At 39.5% G+C, this 23,578-nt stretch overlaps 1 protein-coding gene across 25 annotated transcripts in view; it reads left to right on the top strand.

The window, feature by feature from the left end:
• LOC131701899 (kinesin-like protein KIF1B) overlaps positions 1-23,578 on the top strand; it is an 88,076-nt gene that overhangs the window by 16,773 nt on the left and 47,725 nt on the right. For 10 of the 25 annotated variants that reach the window (XM_059002574.1, XM_059002578.1, XM_059002576.1 and 7 more), the window contains exons 3-15: positions 10,957-11,033; positions 12,165-12,344; positions 12,965-13,030; positions 13,115-13,293; positions 16,952-17,063; positions 17,329-17,406; positions 17,865-17,930; positions 18,030-18,047; positions 18,381-18,456; positions 19,136-19,214; positions 19,666-19,808; positions 20,910-20,951; positions 22,328-22,539. In XM_059002574.1, the coding sequence (XP_058858557.1) occupies positions 10,957-11,033; positions 12,165-12,344; positions 12,965-13,030; positions 13,115-13,293; positions 16,952-17,063; positions 17,329-17,406; positions 17,865-17,930; positions 18,030-18,047; positions 18,381-18,456; positions 19,136-19,214; positions 19,666-19,808; positions 20,910-20,951; positions 22,328-22,539 (1,328 nt within the window). The remainder of the gene's footprint in view (positions 1-10,956; positions 11,034-12,164; positions 12,345-12,964; positions 13,031-13,114; positions 13,294-16,951; positions 17,064-17,328; positions 17,407-17,864; positions 17,931-18,029; positions 18,048-18,380; positions 18,457-19,135; positions 19,215-19,665; positions 19,809-20,909; positions 20,952-22,327; positions 22,540-23,578) is intronic. The other 15 variants (XM_059002577.1, XM_059002582.1, XM_059002591.1 and 12 more) reach the window with 6 other exon arrangements.

Raw genomic sequence — 23,578 nt, 5'->3', positions numbered from 1 at the left:
AATGAGAAAGATGCTTTTATTTCTAAAGGAGCACAGGCCATTCAAAATGCATATCTTCATTCAATCAGGGCATGTACTGAATGCTGACCAGAACTGTAAGGTCTGGTCATTTAAGGTGGTGAATCCCACAGTTGATTACTTTTTTTTATAGATTTAGAAGAGGATTAGGATAATTAAGTAGCTTAGATCAACGTCAGCTGTTGAAAATGCATTGCCTCTTTCACTAGAATATAGAACACCTCTATATACAGCTATGTATTGGCCATGTCATTGCTGTAAGGTGACTTCAGTGGTTTGACTTCCACCATCTCCAGTCCAGAACATTGCTGTATTATTTTTGGGATTCATGACGAAAGGGAATAATAACGTGCCCCTGCAATATGTGTTTGGACTGCTGTCTTCAGTTAGTTTTCTGTGGTGAACAGCGTCCTAAAAATACAGAGCGAGCTCACAAAGGGTTCATCGCACTCTTTATGCAAAACCACAAGAAGAGAATACCAACGAGGAAGACAAAACCATTGTTCAATAAGAGAACTGTTTTATTAAAACAACTGATTACCCCGCCTCAGGGCTATTCCAATAAATAAGACTTGTTTCTATAAAAATAAAACAAATGTGTGGCTTGAGGGAGTTTGTCTGTTTTCAGTTGATCATGAGCTAAGGATAAAAGTATTTTCTGATCTGTCCCTCAATTTTCAGAAAAACAAGCCAAATATTTCTGTGCTGTGTTACTGTATTTTGACATTCAATAAACTCCTTTACTTTAAAAGTTATAATACTGTATTTACATCCAGCTCTCATATTCCATTCTTTGTTGCTATAATATGGAGTGCAGAGTTTAGAAATATCTGCAGACTACATCCACCTGTAAGTTACATTTATCTTAATTGTAGTGATGTTGTCTGGTGTCAGCTGGACTCTGCTATCCGCTAGTGCTAGAAGCGAGAGGGGTTGTAATGGACAGACACACCGATTCCTTCCTGTCCCTGAAAGGTTTCTGGCATGCAAAGTTGCAGCTACCAGCTGGTGAAGTATTTATAGACCCCAGTATCTGAGAAAGCAGCTGTAGCTGAGTGAAGTTTTCCAGTTGTTTTTGAGGTAGACATGCCAACATTTCTTTTTTTCCAGAGAATGTATTTGATTATCTTGTCTTGAAGTTCATAACAATATGATGTACTGGCATTGTTAGGAGGAACAATACTAAATCCATGAAACTGGGTGGTTTTTACATTGGAAAATCACCCTATAAATAAAATGCACAAGTATTTCCACATGGAAGAACTCCTGGATTTTCCAGGCTAGGTTTGAGTATTCATTGTCAGTATGTGCTCTGGTAGGAGTTTTCTGCAAGGTGGAGTAATTACACTAATGCAATGACTCACTGCGGGCTGACAGGCACAAGCAATACGTTATTGAAAGAAAATTAGCTTACGTAGCACAATTGGATTTCCACTTCCCAGTTTCACTCTGCTTCAGAGAGTGGTTCAAACTGCAGTGGATCCACACATACTGTGCAGCTTTATGGGCTGTGTTATTTTCCAGTCCTGGGGACCCCGCTAAACATACTTGTGCATTCACAAAAGAGTCACCCCTCTAATGTATGGTGACCTCATAAGGGAAGAGATAAACTATTCTAATCTTTATATGGGGACATACGGAAGGTGCACAAATGCATGGTAGCCTCGTATCAGGCTGGTAGATTGTGATATCTGTGTTACATGATGACCTCTATAAGGGATGCCATTGTTCCCCATAAAAAGCAATGGAAAAAAATGGAAAACGTCGGCAATTAAAAATATATTTATTATGGATCCAAAACTACTTCAGATGACATTTCCAGCTATTTTCATTAGTTAATGCATGAAAGGGTTAAAAAAAAGTGTCTACCTTTTATTATATATTGACCCTTAATTTAAAACACGCAAATACCAGGTATTTGAACTGAAGGGGAACAATAAACGCAGATTAAACATGGAAGATTAAACATGAGATAAGATAATCTTCATTCATAATTGTAGGCCATAATCGATCATTTAAATAATTGTTATACTGTAAATAGTACACTAAATATTGTTATGATACAATATGCATTAAAACATGTCTTTCTGAAACCATTACTCACAGAAGTATGACTAACACTTATGAATAGATGTTCTTGTTTTTCTGAATTCGAATTAGATTAGCAGCCAATACAGCAATAGATGTAAAACATGCAATGACCAATTACTCTGGCATTTTCCTGCTATTTAAATAGTAATTTAGTAGAATCAGAGTTTTGTTTTTTTAAAGCAGTGTTTAGACTCCACATTAGGAATAGTCCATTCGGGCTGTTGGGCAGTCCTTGAGGTTTGTTGCAAGGTTAATATTGCTACCATGAAGTCAGGGGGTGGCTTGATCACTTGTGAAAGGAGTTTGATATCCTAGCTGTGTGCGTCCGAACCTACAGCAGTGTTTCAAGAATAACATGAGGCTGTACAATGAATCATTGCTAGGAGTGACTGTGCACTCGTTCTCCAGTTTATTTCCTTTCATTAGAATGGTGGGGTTGGTTTTGAATACAGTGCTGTTACTGAAAACCACACCAGGTGCTGCATTTTTGCTTTGGAACATGTGGATTACATTAGAAAAGGTATACTCAGGAACACTGACATTGCCCCAGGTGGCTGATCTAAAGTTGGGTCAGAAAAGCTCTGTAGCATATCCCCAATAGATAAACTATTGACATGAATGAGCTGCCTTTTAAGTATAATGATTAAACAGCTTTACCAGTTAGATCTGTTGCATCACTTGTTAGCCAGCCATAAGAACAGGCAACATTGATTTATTGTATATGTGATCTGTATTTCTGTACAAGTATAGTACTAGAATCAAGGTTTGATTTGTATCAACTGAAGACCTTTTGCAGAGTGTCCTCAGCAGACCACCTAGTGTGTGTGTGTGTTTAATTGGTAGCAGAATCCCAGTTTTTCCCAGATGAAACCCGAAGCAGTAGGGCTGTACAGTAAGGGAATTGCTAGAGCTTATATCTTGTAACTTAATACTGTGACAAAGGAAATGACTGCTGTTACAATCCTGGCTTCTGTACAGAATGTGCTTTTACTTTGACCTGTAAGAAAGCAGATTCTAATCAAACTGTACAGCGAATAACTGAACTTCATTTGCTTGTGACCGTTAAGGAATTGGTAAATTGAGCCGCAGTATGCATTTAATGTGTTTTATTTTGTATGCAACGAAACCGCTATCCCACCATGCGAGCCAGATTTATATACTTTTAAAAAAAAAAAATTATCGGCATTAATAAATGAATAAATGATCACTGGAGATGGTGCCCATTATCTCATTTCTCACTGTAAGTGCCTTCTCTTGTGCAGGACCTAATTGCTCTTTCTCCCAGCATGCATTGCATTGATAGCGGCAGTGTTGTCGGTTGGCAGGAGGTAGGAGCTGCATATTCCAGGGCTTGCCAACTTGTGTCAAACTAATCTGTAGCAGGGAGGTGCCCTGTGCTCATCATTTCATTAAACTGAGTGGGAGCTTGGGGGCGTAAACAAACTGGAGTGTCAAGAAAGTACAGACACAAATTGAGCATGATTGTGGGACATGGCAGCTTTAAGCTATGGCCAAAGGTTTTGGGTCACCTAGAATTTTAAGATTGAGACATAATAAAAAAAACTATATGAACATAATTTATATATTTTTATTTAACATCATGTAATCAAAGAAACTACAAAATGATATTGCAAAATTCTACCAGAAGCCATAATAGTAGTACAGTAGTATTTCATGTTAGATTTCGAAATATCACATTTTTCAGTTTTCATCAATTTTTCGTTAAGTATATGGGAAAACTACAAAGAGGTATGTAATTCAATATGTTAACGTAACATTATTCAGCAGGTTTCATTCGACTTTATGAAGCAAAATTAGTTAATTCTATAGGGTGATGCAAAACCTTTGGCCATAGCTGTACTGCTGAATTAACAAAGTGCACAGACAAATAAGCAGGTAATCAGACCGTGCATATGAAGCGTGCGAGCAAGCAGCCTTATTAAGAGTAGCTGAATCTTCTAAAGCTAATCCACAGTGTTGAATTATTCCTCTTGCTAAAAATGGCACCCTTTTGCTACAGTGCGAGTGGCATCATTAAGACTGTGGTGATTACTACCTCCCCTAGTTCATGAAACCTCTTCCGTTCTGAATTTGGCAGCGCTCGTCGTCATAGCTGTTTGATTATCACAATAGAGCCTATTGAAATGTGTAATTGTGTGTTTACAGGAGTCCCCGTATCTCTGGCTGGGCTGCTGGTAAAGAGCCAAATATTTAAACAGCAGGGGTTCATTATTCTAGCACCTCTGCTATCAGTGTTATAATGAAGTGCCTCTATTGGGTATAGGATGAGAAGGGGGGAGTCAGTTATAGCTTGGGGAGAAATACAATGGCAAATGAATTGTATTTTATGAATCGCAATATTAATACTAACATTTTATGAACCGTGTCGCACCGTTGAACAAGACTGCAGGTTTCCCGTCGGGAGACTCGAGTCTGGTTTGCAAAGATCTAGGGGAACAGGCAGAGTAAAGGAAAGGCAAGGATTTCTGCTTTCAGCATCACTTCAGTGATTCGTCGTCCGGAGAAGACAGCCGTTTCAGTTTACATACCTCATCGAAATGAAGATCATTGATTTACAGCAATCGATTTTATAGGAGCAATACGGCATGCTAATAAATGTTTAATCCCTACATGTCTTCACTGTCTACACAATACAGTGATCTGTCTGCAGTGTAATAGAAGCATGAAATGTACGTCACGGAGCCATATCAACCAGCCACTGGGGAGACTTGCTAGCACCGTAGCAATAATAAATTAGAAAACTAAAAATGGCAAGCCATTTTGGCCACAAGCCAGTGTGTGTAGGTCCATGCATATAGTCCTGAGTGCTATGTTTCATATTTTTCTATTACAAATGTCAAAAGAAATTGCTTAAACTTATTTTACATTGTAGTAAAAAAAAAGAAAAGAAAATGAAAAGGTTAAATTGCATTTTTCTGTATTTTCAGAGTCTTGGTTAAGAGCCAGACTGTGCTGTAGAGCTCAGGCCCTTGTGTTTCTGTTTATGTGGTTATTGATTGCTAGATCTTTACAATCTGGAAACTCAAAGACTGTTTTAAAAAAAATGGAGAGAAATGAAGTGTTTTAAATGGAAAAGTATATCCAAGTTCTGTGTCCACTTAAATGCAGGTTGGAAAAGCAACAGCTACTCCGACATCCCTAGTTGCTATGGATATACTCTTAGCTATGCTTTTCCATCCCTGTAATGTGTTTATTTTAATAAATGTGTAGCTTTATACTTTATGCCAATGAAGGACTGATTGCTTTTTCAAAACGTCAAGTGAAATTAATTCACTTTGCATATGTTTTGATTCACGGACCAGGAATTCTTGCACATACCACATTCTGTTAGCTGCTGCATATAATGGTGACACAAAACTGTACATTGATTTATCCTGATTGGGATGCAAGTGATTTAAGAAAAGCACAGGGCCAAAAGGAACAGTAATATAATGTTCTTTTGTTTTAGGTGGGTGTTTCGGTTGATTTTAAAAATGGAAATTTTTCTAAGCTTTGTCTCAGACACTTTCCAGGTTTTATTTGTTGTCTCTTAATTGATTTCCCTTCCACAGTGTTTGAAATTGAACTAGTGTTTCTTTTAAAGGAGGTGAGTGAAATCATTGCTTTCAGTTAATATCCAACACAGCAGCTCAAAGTGTTAGTTTAATGGCACTGGGAACATTTGATTTGTACGTTAATGGGTTTGGTTGGCATGCGGCTCACCCAGTGTCATACAATGGGTGTCGCTGTCTTTGGTCAGGCTTTTAATTAACGTTCTGTCAGATTTACAATCATAATTAGCAACGGGCACATCAACGCCTCAGCTTTTGAAGGTGCTGTTCATAGGTAGTTTTAGAAAAAACTAAAAGAATCATCTTATTAATGGAACCAGTCGAAAGAAATCTGAAGCAGCTATTAGAATTGCATCTATAATGTAATACAATTCAGCTTCAAAAATAACTACCTGAATAGTTTAATAAAGCATACCCATTTTAAATGCATTGCAGATTGAAGGGTATTTCAATATCCAATGATTGTCTGGTTAAATGAAACGGAGATCGTCAATGTAGAATATAATGGAAACCTAGTCTGCTATACTTTTTAAATCAAATAGGAAACCAGTTCTGCTTAACTACACCTGCTGAGTGCTGGTTATGTACATTCAGATATAACCCAACATAAACTCCTCTGTATTGTCCTGTTTGCGTAGACAGGGTGCCGCAGTAGCTGTGATTTCAGGATGCCCACACTATCAGTACACGGCAAAGGTTTGCAGCATTATGAGATGAGGGGTATAATGACTAACAGCCCTGGCATTGAAATGTGAAAGATGTGAAACAGTGACTGCTTCTTTATTGTTGCACGCAGCGTCTGAATGGAAATTTACAAGCAGACTTTTTTAAATCGATTTTGTACTTGGCTAGGGCCTTCACTGCAAAATTATAAAAAAACGTGCACAAAGAGAAGGTGCTCGGCTGCAGAACGTCTCAAAGAGAAATCAGCAGGGACGTACAGCACTGGCAGTGAGGTCAAGTTAAACGTCATCGCGAGGAAAGTGTGGAAGTGAGCACACTAATGAGAAGAGAGTGCACCTCATAGGGGGGCCGTCCTCCTGTTTGCCAGAACAGTTTGACAAATCAGAGGCAGAGGCATTGTGCGTAGGAGGAGATGATGCTGCTACTGTTACATCTCACTCACTAGTCCTTATTGAAAGTATGAATCACCACAATGGGTATATGTTCTCTGCTTCCAAAAGCTGCTTCCTGATGAGCAATAAAACTGTTTGAGCCAATTGCCTGATTTGACTTTGTCGAATTTAATATCACTGACGTAAAAAGAGATGGGCTGTACAGATTAAAAATTATGGCTCAACAGCTGCTTCGTGTAATATTGACCAGAGCAGCAAATGATGGCACCAGACAATGTGCAGATTAGTTCAGTGGCTTTTAATAAGAATGATCTAAACGTTCTCTAATCTGCCTACCAATAAACACATGCTACATACAGATTAAGAGTCTCTGCCTTTCTTCAGAATGGATGTTGGTGGGACATACAGTACAATGGGCCCATTTAATAAAACCTTAACATTTTTATTTTCCTGTAATTACCTGTTTTGACTAACCAAGGTTGTAATTCATTCACATGTAATCCTTTTTAAACGCCTCATTAAAAAGTAGCGTGAGTAAAGATTGTGTTAACGGGACCCAGAATTTCTGATATTGTTGCAAGAAGGAATTCTCTGCCAAGCTCCAGGCTGCCTGCTTGTTCTGGTAAAGAAGAGGAAGAAATCTGCCTTTCCAGTGGGACACACCTAAATATAGCTTTGCCTTCCTCTGTTAACGTAGCGTTTCCAAATCTGCTGCATTATGGATTTTATCATAAGAGCACGCTGCAGGGGTGCTTTCAAATGGTTCTTGGGTGAGGTTTCTTTTTTTTTTTTTTAGAGCCGTTTTGTAGAAGGCTCTGGTTTAATGAATCATACTTAATGCGTCTCATACCTCCATGTCCTATTTTTAACAGGACAGCCTGCATTTTTTTTACATTATATCAACGTGCTTATGGCAAGAATAGACATTGCCCATGTCATTCGGAGGGCTTAATGATGAGTGGCCTTGTGATAATTATGGAGACTGCTGATCATTCCGACCTGAATACTTTTTGTATGTCCTGCAGAGAGGCTAATAGAGCTAAAAAGGGACAGCATTTCTCTGAATGCCTTTAAAATCATTTTAACAGTGCAAATAAACCGTGAACACGCATTTATTACGTATGGAGTTTGGCACTGGATGGGTGCAAGTACAAATGGTACTGGTCCTCATATTAGTTGCTTCTGCTATTGTCTCCAAGTCTAATAAAATTTAAAAATGACCCTGTGTCAGTGCGGAGTGTATTTTAATATAAATTACGAATGCCACTTTTATATATATATAAGTGGCATTCGTAATTTATATATATCCCTCCTCTTTCAAGATTACAGTCATCTGACAGATGAATACCTAAAGGTTTTTCCACCAGTTGAACCGAGTTGCTTAACTGTCCGAGCAGACAAAACCCATGGTCTGGTTAGCGTCGGTCATTCCTTTCATTAGTAATGGCTCCCCTGTACTGAGCTCATTGCTCATGTCCTTATAGCAACTGTGTCCAAGTTTGCTAATACAGTTTCACAAGTACATAGCACTCCTGGGATCAAAATGATCATTTTAGAACATTCATTTAAGGAACCGTTGTGGTTTAACTCAGCAGTGGAGTCACTTTACTGTGCATGCCGCAAATGTAATGGAACTTGTCCACACTAATTGTGAAAGAATTCCATCTCTTTGCATATGTATTTATCAGTAGAACAGTACTGTATTAACAGAGAGAAAATCCATCAGAGTACAGCAGCAACAGTACAGCAGTGAACACCCCTCTTTCTGTTGGAAAATCTTTATATGGGGATTATATTTGTAACATTGGTGGTAAATAAAATGTGCACTGAGAGTCCCTTTTGCCTCATGTTACTGATTTGTTTGTGTTGTTGCTAAGCCAGATACTGTGCCTACTCATCAGTTTTGTTATTTAATCCTTGTGAGTTTTGAGCCCCTCCCAATCTGGCATCGGTATGCGCTTGTCAGTAGCAATAGGGGCCAAATAACTTCCCCTACTGACCAGCATGGAATTTCAGACAGCGTCCGTAACAACTGTTTCTATTTATGAAGGGCTGTGTCTTTGATCTGCCCGGTGAGAGAGTCTTCGTTTTCAGTGTGCATTAAGATTCCAGCATTGGTGGTGAGATGAGAACGCGTAGCATTGCGCTTTAAGGGGGTCGCGTGCCTAACATTGCATTGAATTTATGTTTGTTTAAATATATTTGTTAAAGAGGGCTTTGGATTTTAGCCAGGGGAGGGGGTAAAGCGATGAAAGGCTGCTTTCAAATGTTAGTATTTGGTTCTGTTAGGGCTTCTGCTTTCAACAACCTGAAGGCAAGCAAGAGGTCTTAACCCTTGCCTTTCTCACCAGGCTTCAGTAACACACACACATCTGAGTGATTGGAGTTTGAATAGGGTAGCTTGGTGTGGAATGATTTGTATCAAATAGATCTTTATATGGAGATATTAATATACATGTCCATGTACAGGGATGGAAATAAGACTCCTGTTGCATAGAGGTGTGACCCATTCCTGGTTTTACTACGAGTTTAATGAGACCCACCTGAGCTTGTTCCCTATACACTGTGGCTAAACAAGCTTATAGTAAAACCTGGAATGGGTGAAACTGCTATGCATTAGGAGTCTTATTTCCATCCCTGAAGTTGGGTATGCAGTTCTTAATCACGGATTCTAGGAGAAAAATGTGCTTGCTCAATAAACAATATGAAAAATCAATATGACAAAACAATAAACACTTTGGTTTTGTGGGAGGTAAATGCTGTTCATATTGTGGGAAAGCATATATCTCACAGTGTTTGTATTTTTCATGTTAAGTAACTGGTTGCTAGGAGAATAGTCTGCTAATATGTACCATACCAGCCCCAGACGTACTACTTCACCTTTCATATTAATGGAGAAAGGATCTTGCCACCTGGTGACATTGCGCCCCACTTTTCACTTTAGATTGCTTTGCTTTCCTCTGGATAATTGGAAATTATCTTTATTTCTGTTGTCTGTTCCCCATGGCACCAGTTTTTGCCAACATCCTCATGTTTATTCATTCTAGAGAATAGTACAGAATTTGGCACACTCTGTACAGAATCTGTTTAAACCAATGACTGGAAAGACAGAGCGAGGGCTCAACAGAAGCCGCCTCATTAGGGAATGGTATCCTAATTCAGAGGAGACATGCTAATTAGCTGTACGTGACCTGCCATTTAAGAGTCCTCATATGATTAGCATAGAACGAATATATGCTAATAAATAGGGCTTAAGTGTTTGTGCATTTCCCTTTTCTGCATTTTTATATATATATATATATATATATATATATATATATATATATATATATATATATATATATATATATATATATATATATTATTAAAATATATTATTGAGGTTCTTTTGCTTAAAACCTAAGATCCCAAAGCCAGTTATAAAACAAACCTCTTGCAGTACTTGTCTGCCTGGTACTAGCATTGCAGGGCTTGATCTGGCAGTGCTGATGACAGGGAGCCAGTATACCTGAAGACGACTCCTCCAGGGCTGCAGGAGTGCTGTGCTGCGCTGGGAGGCTCTTGTCAGAAAGCTCTGCTGATAAGATACTTGCGAGGCCCCAGTGAAGGTTTTCCCTGCTGGGCTCTCTGCACACGGCTCTTCAGCTGCTGATAGGGTCAGAGACACCAGCGATTCCAGTTTCACAGGATCGCAGCAGTGTTGCTTTCTGCATGCTGAGAGCACTCTCACCCCCTCCCCCTTTCTCTCCTGGTGTTAAACAGGGAAGGTATTAGGACATAGTTTGAGCCATTCCAGGTTTTACTGTGAGCTCAGCAAGACACAAAATAAAGGGAAGGAAACCCTGCAACTCACTTGCATATCAAAAAATACTTCATTGGTTTTAAAAAAACATTTAACGTTGCCTTCCTCACAGATTCTGATGAGTAAAAGCTGGGCGTTTTCTAAATGAATGTTTAATAGCAGTAGAAATCATAGTTGTTTGTACAGCATGGATAAAGAGCCGGCTGACATGTTGAGAGACGTGTTTACATGCTAAGATGGCATTAAGGCTGGTGTGATTTGAAGCTACCCAGTTCCCTTGTATTTCTCTTGGGGTGAAGCATTTAAAATGTGTATTTAAGTCTGTCGCACTACGTCTGCATTGGAAAACGTCCTAAATGAACACTTTTTTTTTGTTTCTTTTTGTTTTTTCTTCTAGCTATCTCCAACCCCAAAAACCCAAAGGAACCATTAAAGACCTTCAGCTTCGACTATTCATACTGGTCACATACCACGGTAAGGCTGCAGCTTCTCTACCCTTTCTTATGCTTTCTTTGATTAGACAGACTGTGTGGCACGGTGCAGCAGGTTGGGAGACTTTTCAAGGGGATACAACCTGGACAGATGGCGATCGGTTAAGGCTTTAAAATCTTAGCACAAAGGCACCACATATCTTAAAATAGCTATTAAAAAAACGTTACATAATACGTACCACAAATGAGCTATTAAGAAAATATGACAGTCAATCAGTCTTAGCCCCTGAACCCAGGACCTCCATCTGTCTATCCTCTATTGGCAGGAATGCATGTAGACTTCATGGGCTGTGTAGGCAGGACCTGGAGTGTTTGCACAGCCCTACTACCAGCAGTGACTGTCCACGCCTGCTCTCTCTCTCTGGCTGAGATTAGGGCTGCTGTCACTTGCTTGCTCATCAGCTTTATTCTTCCCCCCACCCCCTCCAGAACTCAACATTGTTCACTGTGTTCTGCAGTCCTTGCTAATTTTACATTGTTTAGACCTTTGCATGCAGAGATTGATGAATTTCTTTGCATGCTTTGGAAATTAAACATGCCTTATTTTTTTGTATAACATTCTATAACTAACCACCCCCCTAGTTTGTTAATGCATGCAACACTGTATTTGCTGTCCGTCCTCTGTTAGCGCTTTTGTGTGCATTCGTGTCACAGCAGTAAAATTTATGTTTTAGTTTGTTTGGTGTAAACAGCACTAGGTATCCCCATATGTCCACGTCGCCATCCATACCAAACAATCCAATACATTTAAATACAGCACGGGCCTGTGCAGTCTCTAGTTCTGTAGGGTTCAAAGCAAGGTGAATTTTCCTTAACTGCACTCTTGTCCCGTACTCTTTAATTAAAATGTACATGCTAAGAAATAAATAATAATAATAAAATAATTATTAGGAGAGGCCTGGCAGGGGGTTATTGGGAACCTGTTACAATTGAACAACCTGAACATCTCATACAAAGGAAATTAGGCTTTATAACAACACTCCCTTAAACTTATCGAGGAAAACCTAGTCCAATTTGTTAGTCACTAGTCCAGTCTCTCTTTAATTAACTGTATAAGACTTTCACACTGCATGCCATACGTGTAATTGGGTTTGTTTTTTTGTTCATTTTGCAGGTAGAAGATCCTAGCTTTGCCTCTCAGTGTAAGGTATTCAATGACATCGGCAAAGAGATGCTGCAGCATGCCTTCGAAGGCTACAACGTGTGCATTTTCGCATACGGACAGACCGGGGCAGGGAAGTCCTATACCATGATGGGGAAACAGGAAGAGGGACAAGAGGGAATCATCCCGCTGGTGAGAAACAGGCTTTACCTGACGCTACTTGATTTGAGAGTTATTGGAACTGCTCGTGGCTTTTGTGTGTCTTAAGGACCTATCTTGTGAAAAAAAACCAACACATTTTGACCAGTGTCTTTCTCAGTATCTTGAAATGAAGTGGAGGCCACTTATTGAATTAAAATAAGTCAGCTGTAGCAGGTGGTGCCACATTCACAAGGTGTACATGCAGTAATAACCTTTATTTCTATTGAATGTGAAGACGTGTTAATTTTCGTATGTTAAGATTCTTTAAGCCTGTGTTTGTCAAGATGACTTGTAAGACATTAACGGGGCTGTTGGAATGATTTATTTGTCTTTTGACAGCTTCTCCGTACGACTGTACATATGTAACAGTTTAGTATTGTATTAGACGATAGCAGAATGTGCAGAAAGTTCAGCGCTAAATTGCTGTTCCATTGTAAATGCGCTCAAAATATTTCATACAGCATTTACTTCATTTAGTGGCATTGTAAACCGTTTTGAATAGTTCCTTCTTGATTTTCTTATTGATCTGGGCACGGCTCTGTAATGACCTGCAGTCCTGTTACTCATCCATGGCTAATACCTTTTAACTAGAATGTGTTCTTCTCCCGCAGCTCTGCGAAGATCTCTTTGAGAAAATCAATGACAACAGGAAAGATGAAATCTCCTATTCTGTGGAGGTGAGTCAAGTAACAGTTTATGCCTTCATCGGTGTCTAAATCCCTACAGTCTTTTTAAAGAGTTGTTCCTTTTCAATCCTCCAGGTCAGCTACATGGAAATCTATTGTGAAAGAGTTCGGGATTTACTGAACCCCAAGAACAAGGGGAACCTGCGAGTCCGGGAGCACCCCCTGCTGGGCCCGTACGTGGAAGATCTCTCCAAACTGGCCGTCACCTCGTACACCGACATCGCAGACCTGATGGACGCTGGGAATAAAGCCAGGTAACGGCTCGTCACTCCAGTCAGGGGAATGATAAAGGGCCAGGTTTCTAATCCTGATCAAATCAAATGGAGTGTTTCTTGCTATAAATGTGTGCGTACATGCTTATTAAAGTTACCTGCTGTGTACTGTACTGGAATCCCAACAACGTTTAATGAAGTGTGGGAAATCGCAGGCAAACAGAAGCATGTAAAGCATGGTAAAACGTCAAACTGTCCATGTAGAGTAATACATAACCACCAAATCTTAAGCCTCCCATTTTAACTAGTAGTTCTGATTTAAAAGACAGCATACAGTATGCTGTATTAAGACCATGTGTAAGGAAGAGCTTCTAGTCTATAGTGACCACCCGGTTGTATCCCCTATATACAGTGCCTTGCGAAAGTATTCGGCCCCCTTGAACTTTGCGACCTTTTGCCACATTTCAGGCTTCAAACATAAAGATATGAAACTGTAATTTTTTGTGAAGAATCAACAACAAGTGGGACACAATCATGAAGTGGAACGAAATTTATTGGATATTTCAAACTTTTTTAACAAATAAAAAACTGAAAAATTGGGCGTGCAAAATTATTCAGCCCCTTTACTTTCAGTGCAGCAAACTCTCTCCAGAAGTTCAGTGAGGATCTCTGAATGATCCAATGTTGACCTAAATGACTAATGATGATAAATAGAATCCACCTGTGTGTAATCAAGTCTCCGTATAAATGCACCTGCACTGTGATAGTCTCAGAGGTCCGTTTAAAGCGCAGAGAGCATCATGAAGAACAAGGAACACACCAGGCAGGTCCGAGATACTGTTGTGGAGAAGTTTAAAGCCGGATTTGGATACAAAAAGATTTCCCAAGCTTTAAACATCCCAAGGAGCACTGTGCAAGCGATAATATTGAAATGGAAGGAGTATCAGACCACTGCAAATCTACCAAGACCTGGCCGTCCCTCTAAACTTTCAGCTCATACAAGGAGAAGACTGATCAGAGATGCAGCCAAGAGGCCCATGATCACTCTGGATGAACTGCAGAGATCTACAGCTGAGGTGGGAGACTCTGTCCATAGGACAACAATCAGTCGTATACTGCACAAATCTGGCCTTTATGGAAGAGTGGCAAGAAGAAAGCCATTTCTTAAAGATATCCATAAAAAGTGTCGTTTACAGTTTGCCACAAGCCACCTGGGAGACACACCAAACATGTGGAAGAAGGTGCTCTGGTCAGATGAAACCAAAATCGAACTTTTTGGCAACAATGCAAAACGTTATGTTTGGCGTAAAAGCAACACAGCTCATCACCCTGAACACACCATCCCCACTGTCAAACATGGTGGTGGCAGCATCATAGTTTGGGCCTGCTTTTCTTCAGCAGGGACAGGGAAGATGGTTAAAATTGATGGGAAGATGGATGGAGCCAAATACAGGACCATTCTGGAAGAAAACCTGATGGAGTCTGCAAAAGACCTGAGACTGGGACGGAGATTTGTCTTCCAACAAGACAATGATCCAAAACATAAAGCAAAATCTACAATGGAATGGTTCACAAATAAACATATCCAGGTGTTAGAATGGCCAAGTCAAAGTCCAGACCTGAATCCAATCGAGAATCTGTGGAAAGAACTGAAAACTGCTGTTCACAAATGCTCTCCATCCAACCTCACTGAGCTCGAGCTGTTTTGCAAGGAGGAATGGGCAAAAATTTCAGTCTCTCGATGTGCAAAACTGATAGAGACATACCCCAAGCAACTTACAGCTGTAATCGCAGCAAAAGGTGGCGCTACAAAGTATTAACTTAAGGGGGCTGAATAATTTTGCACGCCCAATTTTTCAGTTTTTTATTTGTTAAAAAAGTTTGAAATATCCAATAAATTTCGTTCCACTTCATGATTGTGTCCCACTTGTTGTTGATTCTTCACAAAAAATTACAGTTTCATATCTTTGTTTGAAGCCTGAAATGTGGCAAAAGGTCGCAAAGTTCAAGGGGGCCGAATACTTTCGCAAGGCACTGTATATTCTGTATAAATCGCCTGTATAGAACACTATTGCTATCAGATGGCTGCTACAGGTTTTTAAACACAAACAACAACCAGGAGTGTAGGTGATCCCAGAGGGGCTGGAGCTGAGACGCACTGCTCAATCACAACCTGCTGAATCAGAGCTGCTATTTCTGGAGCCCGCCATGCAAGCACTGCACCAGCCAGGCGTATGCTCAGATCTTACTGTAGATTCATTAATGAGGAGGACAGCTTGCCTGTACTGCAAGGGACATGTGTAGTTCAGCATTTCTGTGAACGCATTTTGCTATTTCCCACAAGGCCTGCTTGTTTTCAGTGTGTTTATTTCTGTCCGTACCATCTGTACAGCACTACACACATGAAGATTATTACTGAGTAAATCAACCTACACATGCCAGTTCATAATTCCAGAAATACACAGGATGTCAGTGAAGTCAGGGACGTACTGTAGCTAAAGTTGTTTCACATGGATAGAATTGGGGTCTGTCCTTAGTCAGTCCTGGTAGTAGTTTACAGGGTGCTTACCTGTGAGGAATTTGAGGAATCTTGACATCACTTTCAATAGGAACTCTGTATCACAATAGAGGTACCAGGAACCAAGTTCATCATGGAGAGTTGATGCATCCCATCCTGAGATCGTTTGGAAATAAAGAACGGATGCTCGTTTGAGCCGGTGTCCTGTGACTTAATATGCACCCTGTGCAGTTGCAAGCTCAACACACAAAGGTGGCTAGGCGCTATGATGTGTTGCTAATTACATTCCCCGTTCACATTCTGAGGTTATCTCCTCAGTCAGCTGTGCGCAGTTATTGTTCTGAAATGTCACAGCCTCTGAGAATTTGTCCTGAAATGCACTGTCCACTGTCTGCTTCAGTGTGTGCTGTGTGCAGCACTGAGCCCCATGAATGGCGTTTATCAAGCAAACAAACACACAGACTGTCTAAACTGCAGCCATTACTCATTCTCCGTATTCACACCACAGTATAAACGTATATAACTCTGGAATGATGAACTCTTAGATTGGGAAGATGTTTATGAGCAGAAGAGGATTATATGTACCATTTTCTCTCCTTTTTTTCCTTTTTATTCCCAATCATTGCAATCAATTAGAAACACCTAAAGAGGAATACAGTACATTTATTGAATTCCAAAAACCATACAGCTATGATAATATTAAATTACAAGTACAGGTTTAATAATATCAGGTGTAACGGGTACAAGACAGCTGTATTGAATAGTGTGTGGACATGATCACTGTAGTCCATTTATTTTTCAAAAACCTTTTCCCTTTATATAGCATTTTGGAAACTTCCAAAATAAAAGGTAATTGTTTTCGCTGTTGTAGGGTTACCATATGACTCCATGTACATTAGGACAGTTTGGGACAGTTCAGGCTTTTCAGCTTGCACCCCCAATGCATTCTGGTAAGTGTAGTCTTGCTGTGAAAGGTACCTGAGACAGGTAAAGCATAGCAGAATGCATTGCGGTGTGAGTTGTCCCAAACTGCCCCAGTGTACCTGGAGTCCTTTGGCAACCCGACACTGTTTAGATTAAAGCATAGTAGAAGATGTAATTGCCCAGTTTTGTCTCCCATTTAAACAGCGTCCACAGTGTCTAACTGTGAGAGTTAACCCTAGGCATGCTGCTGTATTACAGGACTGTAGCTGCCACCAACATGAATGAAACCAGCAGCAGATCCCACGCAGTGTTCACCATAGTCTTCACACAGAGGAAGCACGACGCAGAAACCAATCTTTCAACAGAAAAGGTGAAACTAAGGCTAGCATTTCATAATAACACGAGGAATCGGGTCACAGTTAGACCCTAACTGTTTACACTAGCCGTTTTCAACAAAAATAGTGGCTAGTGTTGAATGCATTGCTTTAAATAATGGTGTTGCGAGTCGCAGGCTAAAATAAAAGATCTGAAAGAAAATGATTAGGCCAGGCAGATGAAAAACCAATGTTTGGACTGCTGCTTCCAGAGGTTCTTCACTCCTTGACAAGGTCTTGTGGCTTGCTTGCTTTCTTCAGGTCAGCAAAATCAGCCTGGTGGATCTGGCGGGCAGTGAAAGAGCTGACTCCACTGGGGCCAAGGGGACCAGGTTAAAGGTAAACCTAATTCTACCATTTCATTGCTACAAGGGAGCTGCAGGCTGAGTCCTCGGGGAAAGAGGAGGGGATACATCTGTCTGTGTGTCTCTGTTTCTGTCTCTGTGTGTGCAACAGCAGTATATATATATATATATATATATATATATATATATATATATATATAAATAAATAAAAATGAGAACAAATTGTGTACTGACTCCCACAAGGAAAAGCACTTCAGCCATGAATTAAAACCCCATAAACTCCTTTAACTTTTCCTTCAAAGGGAGCTGAGCCCAGTGTGTGTCAGGCTGAGATTATATGCCTGGGAACCTCTGGGCTCTTAATAGAATGTAGACTTTGAGAGAAAAATCCTGAGAGAGTGCAATCTCAGTAATTTAACTCTTTCGATCCTGCGTGACATCAGTTGCCAAGGCCAGTAATCGTTGTCAAAGATTACTTTTTTTTTTTTCCAGGAAGGTGCAAATATCAACAAATCCCTCACAACATTAGGAAAAGTGATCTCTGCTCTTGCTGAAGTTGTAAGTACTTTAGATGTTCTACAGTAAGAACTGTGAGTAATAAGGTGACAAGTTGCATGCTGATCTGAATTCTTTTCTTTTTATTACTGCCTCTCCCAGGATAACTGTACCAGCAAGGTAATTACACATGCTTTCTATCGTTGCATCATCTTCAGCAGTATTGCAAAGCCATTCCAATGAATACATGATACAATGCGTACAGTGTAAGAGAACTATACTACTGGAGGAAAAAAAAGATTGTTTTAAAGGCTATATCATGTGTTTATACACGTACGTGAATGCTTTTGTATGTGTTTATTTTCTGGTTGCAGCTCAGAATCTTGTTTTTACATTTCTAAAACCTGCTGGTCTCCTGCAAAATATATAGGTTATTGTACAGAGCCTTGCATACATACAGTAAACTTTTTTTTTTTTATATACTTTTATACTAAAATGTCTGTGTTTTAACAGAGTAAGAAGAAAAAGAAGTCTGACTTCATACCATACAGAGACTCTGTGCTGACGTGGCTGCTTAGAGAAAATTTAGGTAAGGGTAGAACAAGATAAGCAGTCATTGCAATTAGAAATGTCCTTTTCTGAACCATTCTTTTTCTTTTGCATATTTAGCATTTAACTAATATAACACTTCCACCACAGCGATGCACTCAAACACTTGAACTGTTTTCTAAATCAGTGTCGTTCGCTGTGACATCTTCTCTGTATTGACACATTGCTGAGGTGACACTGCCTATAAAACGATTGTCTTTCAACCAGTCGTCTCAGTCAGCAGAATCCAAATATTCATTATCTGGCAGGCACCTTCAATTGGCAGTCAATCCACAACCTCCCTGCCATATATTGTGCTAATCTAATAAAATAAAGGACACATTCTGTATGTGAAATGGAAAAATACTCGTAGTTGATGAATAGCTGGTGATTTAAAACTAGCTTTTTCCTTTCCATATCCTAGACACACAAAGGGCCCTGTTTTTTTAATTATGGCAGTATTTAGATATGTCTCTAATATACAGATAAAACATATTGCTCATCCTACTTAAGTAATGTTATGTCAAGAATAAGCTACTATACCAGCACAGGAGTGACTTTGAGATGTTTTGTTGTTGTTTTTTAAGGCACACTTGCAAGCATGTTAGTCCGTCTTCAAAGGGGTTTTCTGTCTAAAATAAACCCATAAGAAACTAAACCAACTGTAATTTTCATTCTAGGTGGAAACTCTAGAACTGCGATGGTTGCTGCTCTCAGTCCAGCAGACATTAACTATGATGAAACACTCGGCACTTTAAGGTACATTTCATAGAACAAGCATGGTCCTTTAAAAAATACTTTGATATAAATTACACTATTAAAACTCTCTTGCAGTCTGCACGATTAATGAAGTCCTGTGTGTTCAATTCCATTTAAAGCCTCTGTATATTCTGTTTTGCGCACATAAATTATAAGTGACAGTTCACATCAATAAGGTCGGGATAAGGGTGTTCATAATAATAATTCATCTGTTACGTCATGGGAGATCAACAGGAAATAACGATTTGGATTCCTGTCACTTATTGCAAATTGTTACCATTTAGTAGACTTTCTTCAATAAGAAATAGCATATGATCAACTTGAAAAAACAGTTTTTCACTTCCAATGCAGTCCCAATGTGTTATAAATGTAAGACGCAATAGCATGACCGTGTCCTGGCACCGCTGGACTCTCGCTGAGTTGACCTATTGAAGCTCACTCCCTGTTGCAGGTATGCAGATCGGGCCAAACAGATCAAGTGCAACGCTGTGATCAATGAAGATCCCAACGCCAAGCTGGTCCGTGAACTCAAGGAGGAAGTGGGCAGGCTGAAGGACTTGCTGCGAGCTCAGGGCCTGGGAGATATCCTGGACAGTAAGTCTACTTTCCACGTCTGCCGGGCGAATTCATTAACATGCCCGTCTGCAGCCAGTAAAAGGTAGAAAACAAGCGCAGCAGTTTTTAAATTAGACCTACTTTTTATTGACTCCTTCACAAAACATTATCCAGCATGCTGTCTGTAGTCGAAGCGCCCTGGTTTAACATGTATGGCTCTTGTGTGCTTTCTCTTAAGACGTTCATTTACATTTACTTTACTGCACACTTAATGACAGTAATTCGGCATTTCTGAATAATCTCCCAGTATGGGGGCATTTCATTTGAAGCTACTGGAACAGCCCCCTAAGGGAGATCGGCAGTAACATTTGTTATTTTTAATCAATAGGACCACAGAATGTATCTTCAACCAATATATTTGCAGTAGATCATAGAATGACAAATTGTGCACGACACACAACAAGACTAGCCATTGCCCTGTTCTCAAAATGACCAAACCACTAATATACACCTCAGTGCAAGTTATGATCATTGCAATAGAAGGTTGGCAAAGTACAATTGTGTAGTTATTTGGTAGGTCTTGTATATTTAAACATGCAAACCTGAAAGTGCACTACAAGTTCTGACTGAATCACATGATCTCCTGCCTTGAAGAAAATCATTTTCACCGTTAACTAAACCTTTTGTAATTCAATTCTTGTTTTCCCTTTTCTCCAGTTTTTCTGTGTGCCGTTTCTACTGCTTTTCTACTACCTGTGCATATTAACAAGTATTTTTTCAGAACTGAGAAACTAACCACACAATCTGAGAATCTGGGGAAAAAACATCTTTCTAGAACTATGAGTAGAGTAGACACCAATATAATGCAAGCTTATGAATGCCATCATGGAATCTGATTACATCATCATCATGATCCAATGGCACTCCCATTTCCTCATTGTAATTTATACACATTCAATATTCAGGGCATCAGGGATTCATTAAAACAAAACAAATAAAAATCATTTGCATTGTTTTGTTGTTCCATTGTGTCAGTTCATAGTTTTATCAAACACTCCCCAGCTTCCTCAGTTATCAGTGAGTTTGTAAGCCTGAACGCTGACCTTTTGACCCTTCTCGTGTTCTCCTGCTTCCCTTCAGTTGATCCAATGGGAGATGATTACCCAGGAGATGGAGGCACATGTGTGTATACGTGTGGTGGTACTTTCTCACTGTCCTCTAACTAACCCGCTGCTTCTGGCTCCTTATAACCGCAGCTTTGCATGTGTAAGACTCATAGGGGAAAACCAAATATATACAACTCTAACAAGGAGTCCCAGACAAATGGCAACATTAAATAACCTAATAGTAATTCAATTCCATTGGTTTATTTTTTATTTGATGATCATTTAAAATGTACCATAATGGCATGCAATTGGAAAACTGGGACACTATCAAATAAAGAAAACAGCCTAGATACACCCATAAAGACTTCCTCTAAAAATAAAATAAATACAAATTGGTGAGATTTTCTTTTTCACTAATCCTTACAAGTATTCTCTGGGAAGCAGTCCAATTTACCAGGAGTCATATTATGCATGTCAGGTGACAACATTTATGGAGCTAAAATGTTAAGTATTCATATCCAGGTGAAAGGTGAAAGGTGTATGTCTGAGTATTAAACCAGTAATGTGCCTAGAGACTGATGCAAAGCAGTCACTGTGGCGTGCCAGAGAAAATACATGAATCTTTATGAACCATGATGTTTTACTTTACATTGGCTTGAATCCTAAACAACGCTGATCCTGTATGAATGTGTATATCCTACTTGTCTCTGTAGCACCTTCTATAACACACATGATATTAAACATGCATAAGCAAAACAAAGCTAGCATTTTACAGGACCCGTTTCTGACCTGGCATTGAAACCACCATCTGTCTGGGAGTTCTTGATATGATCACTTGGCTGTTGGCACCCCTGCTTTAATTAAAATATAAGGAAAATCAAAGAATTTTGCAGTTTTAACTTGTCACATTTGAACGAATTACTTGCATGGGTCAGAAAAACTATGCAAATAACAGCATTATGTAAAAGTTTTTCAAAAATTTGATGCTACAGAATTTTTATGTTTTAAACATGATGTCTAACAAATAATACTTAAAAAAAAAAAAAAAAAAAAGATGTGTAAAAGAAATATGCATGCATAAGCCCTTTCCTCTGCTTCTGCTCGTTGGCTCCTGTCTGGTTGCTCTTCCTTGTTCTGTTCTGTCTCTCTAAGCTGATGGCAGTTTTCAAACTGATTCAATTCATTTTTTTTTTTTGCTAAAACTAAAATAAAAAAAAAAAACTTTGAGGCTGTCACACACACTAATTTGCAAACTCTGTTTTAAAACTGCCATTCCCATGACTTAATTTTTGCTGGTTTGTCTTTTTATCCTAAACACGCCTTGTTGGTCTTACATTAGTGTTTCTTCCTTTTTCTCTTTCTTGCTCTCCCTCCCTCTCTCTCTCGTTCCTCTTGTCTCTCTTTTTTCTCCCCTCCTCGTTTTCTTTCCGACACCTCTCCTCTATCGCTCAGACCTGAAAGACGTACACAACAATAACCATAGCTACTTACTAGCCTCTGAGAATCAACGCCCTGGCAATTTCTCCACAGCACCCACAGGTTCCCTGACAGCCTCCCCATCCTCCTGCTCTCTCAGCAGCCAGGCTGGTCTGCAGTCTGTCCCCAGCATACAGGAGCGTATCATGTCAACGCCGGGAGGAGAAGAGGCCATCGAACGGCTAAAGGTATGAAGCACTATAGGTGCTGCATGCCACTTCAGGGGGCACAGAGGCCTAGCACACCTTCTGGAGGACTAGGTACGGATCCGGCTTAGAAATGAATCTGGTGGTGTCAGCCATGACAAATCGGCACAAGTGCAGGGATTGAAATTCAAACTGCTCCACCTACAGTCGTGTGCAAATGTGTTAGAACACCCCGTTGCTTCTGTAGTTTGGATTTGTTGTGCCTATGAAATCAAACCACTGGAACTGAAAATCTTGGAAAATTGTCAAAAATAGGCAAATTAGTGATTTGTCTAATTTAATTGACGACTGTATTAGGCCAAAAACACATAGCCACAAATGGTGAAATGCATGAGACTTGATAAGATGCCTAATTAAAGCACAAAGTGGTCTAACATTTTCACACGAGTGCCTATTGTTTCTATATCTGACTGAAAATTGAAATTCCCACACCAAGGTTTTCATGCAGGTATAAATGACAAATCTTGAGGTGTCCATTTGCACACTCCAGAATATAAAATAAATATATTTTTGCAGTGGACATTTGAATGATGTAATATCTTAATAGTGACACCTAGCCTGACATTATTGAGTGCATAGGTTTTATGGGCTTCCACAATGCTCTCAACAGGAATTCATAAATCTTCTGCTTGTGATGCATACTATCTTTACAGTTTATGAAAAAAAAAAAACATTTAGCATTGATTGTGAACAAGGAAGGCTAAAACAAATATATGTGTTGCTGGGGTTGCAGTGCATATTCCTTTGTGAGTACAGTACAAAACCAGTACATAGAAAGACCAGGCATTGCCTCATTGTTTATAAAATGTCCCTATCTCTACAAAGTTCACAATCATGGCTGTGTATAAAGAGTGCAGATAGAGTATGGATAGATGTTTCTAGATCTCCTGACCTTTTCCAGTGAAATTACTGTTTGGGCTTTATAAATTGGTGTTGTGTAACAAAAAAAAAAAGAGTCCCACTGCAGTACAACAAAAGTCAATTGTCATTCATTTCTGCCGTGTACAGTGGACTTTAGATC

Source organism: Acipenser ruthenus, chromosome 27, assembly GCF_902713425.1.
Source record: "Acipenser ruthenus chromosome 27, fAciRut3.2 maternal haplotype, whole genome shotgun sequence".
NCBI classification, from domain to species: domain Eukaryota; kingdom Metazoa; phylum Chordata; class Actinopteri; order Acipenseriformes; family Acipenseridae; genus Acipenser; species Acipenser ruthenus.
Note: the sequence above shows the minus strand (reverse complement) of the source record. Positions and strands in the feature narration are given on the sequence as shown.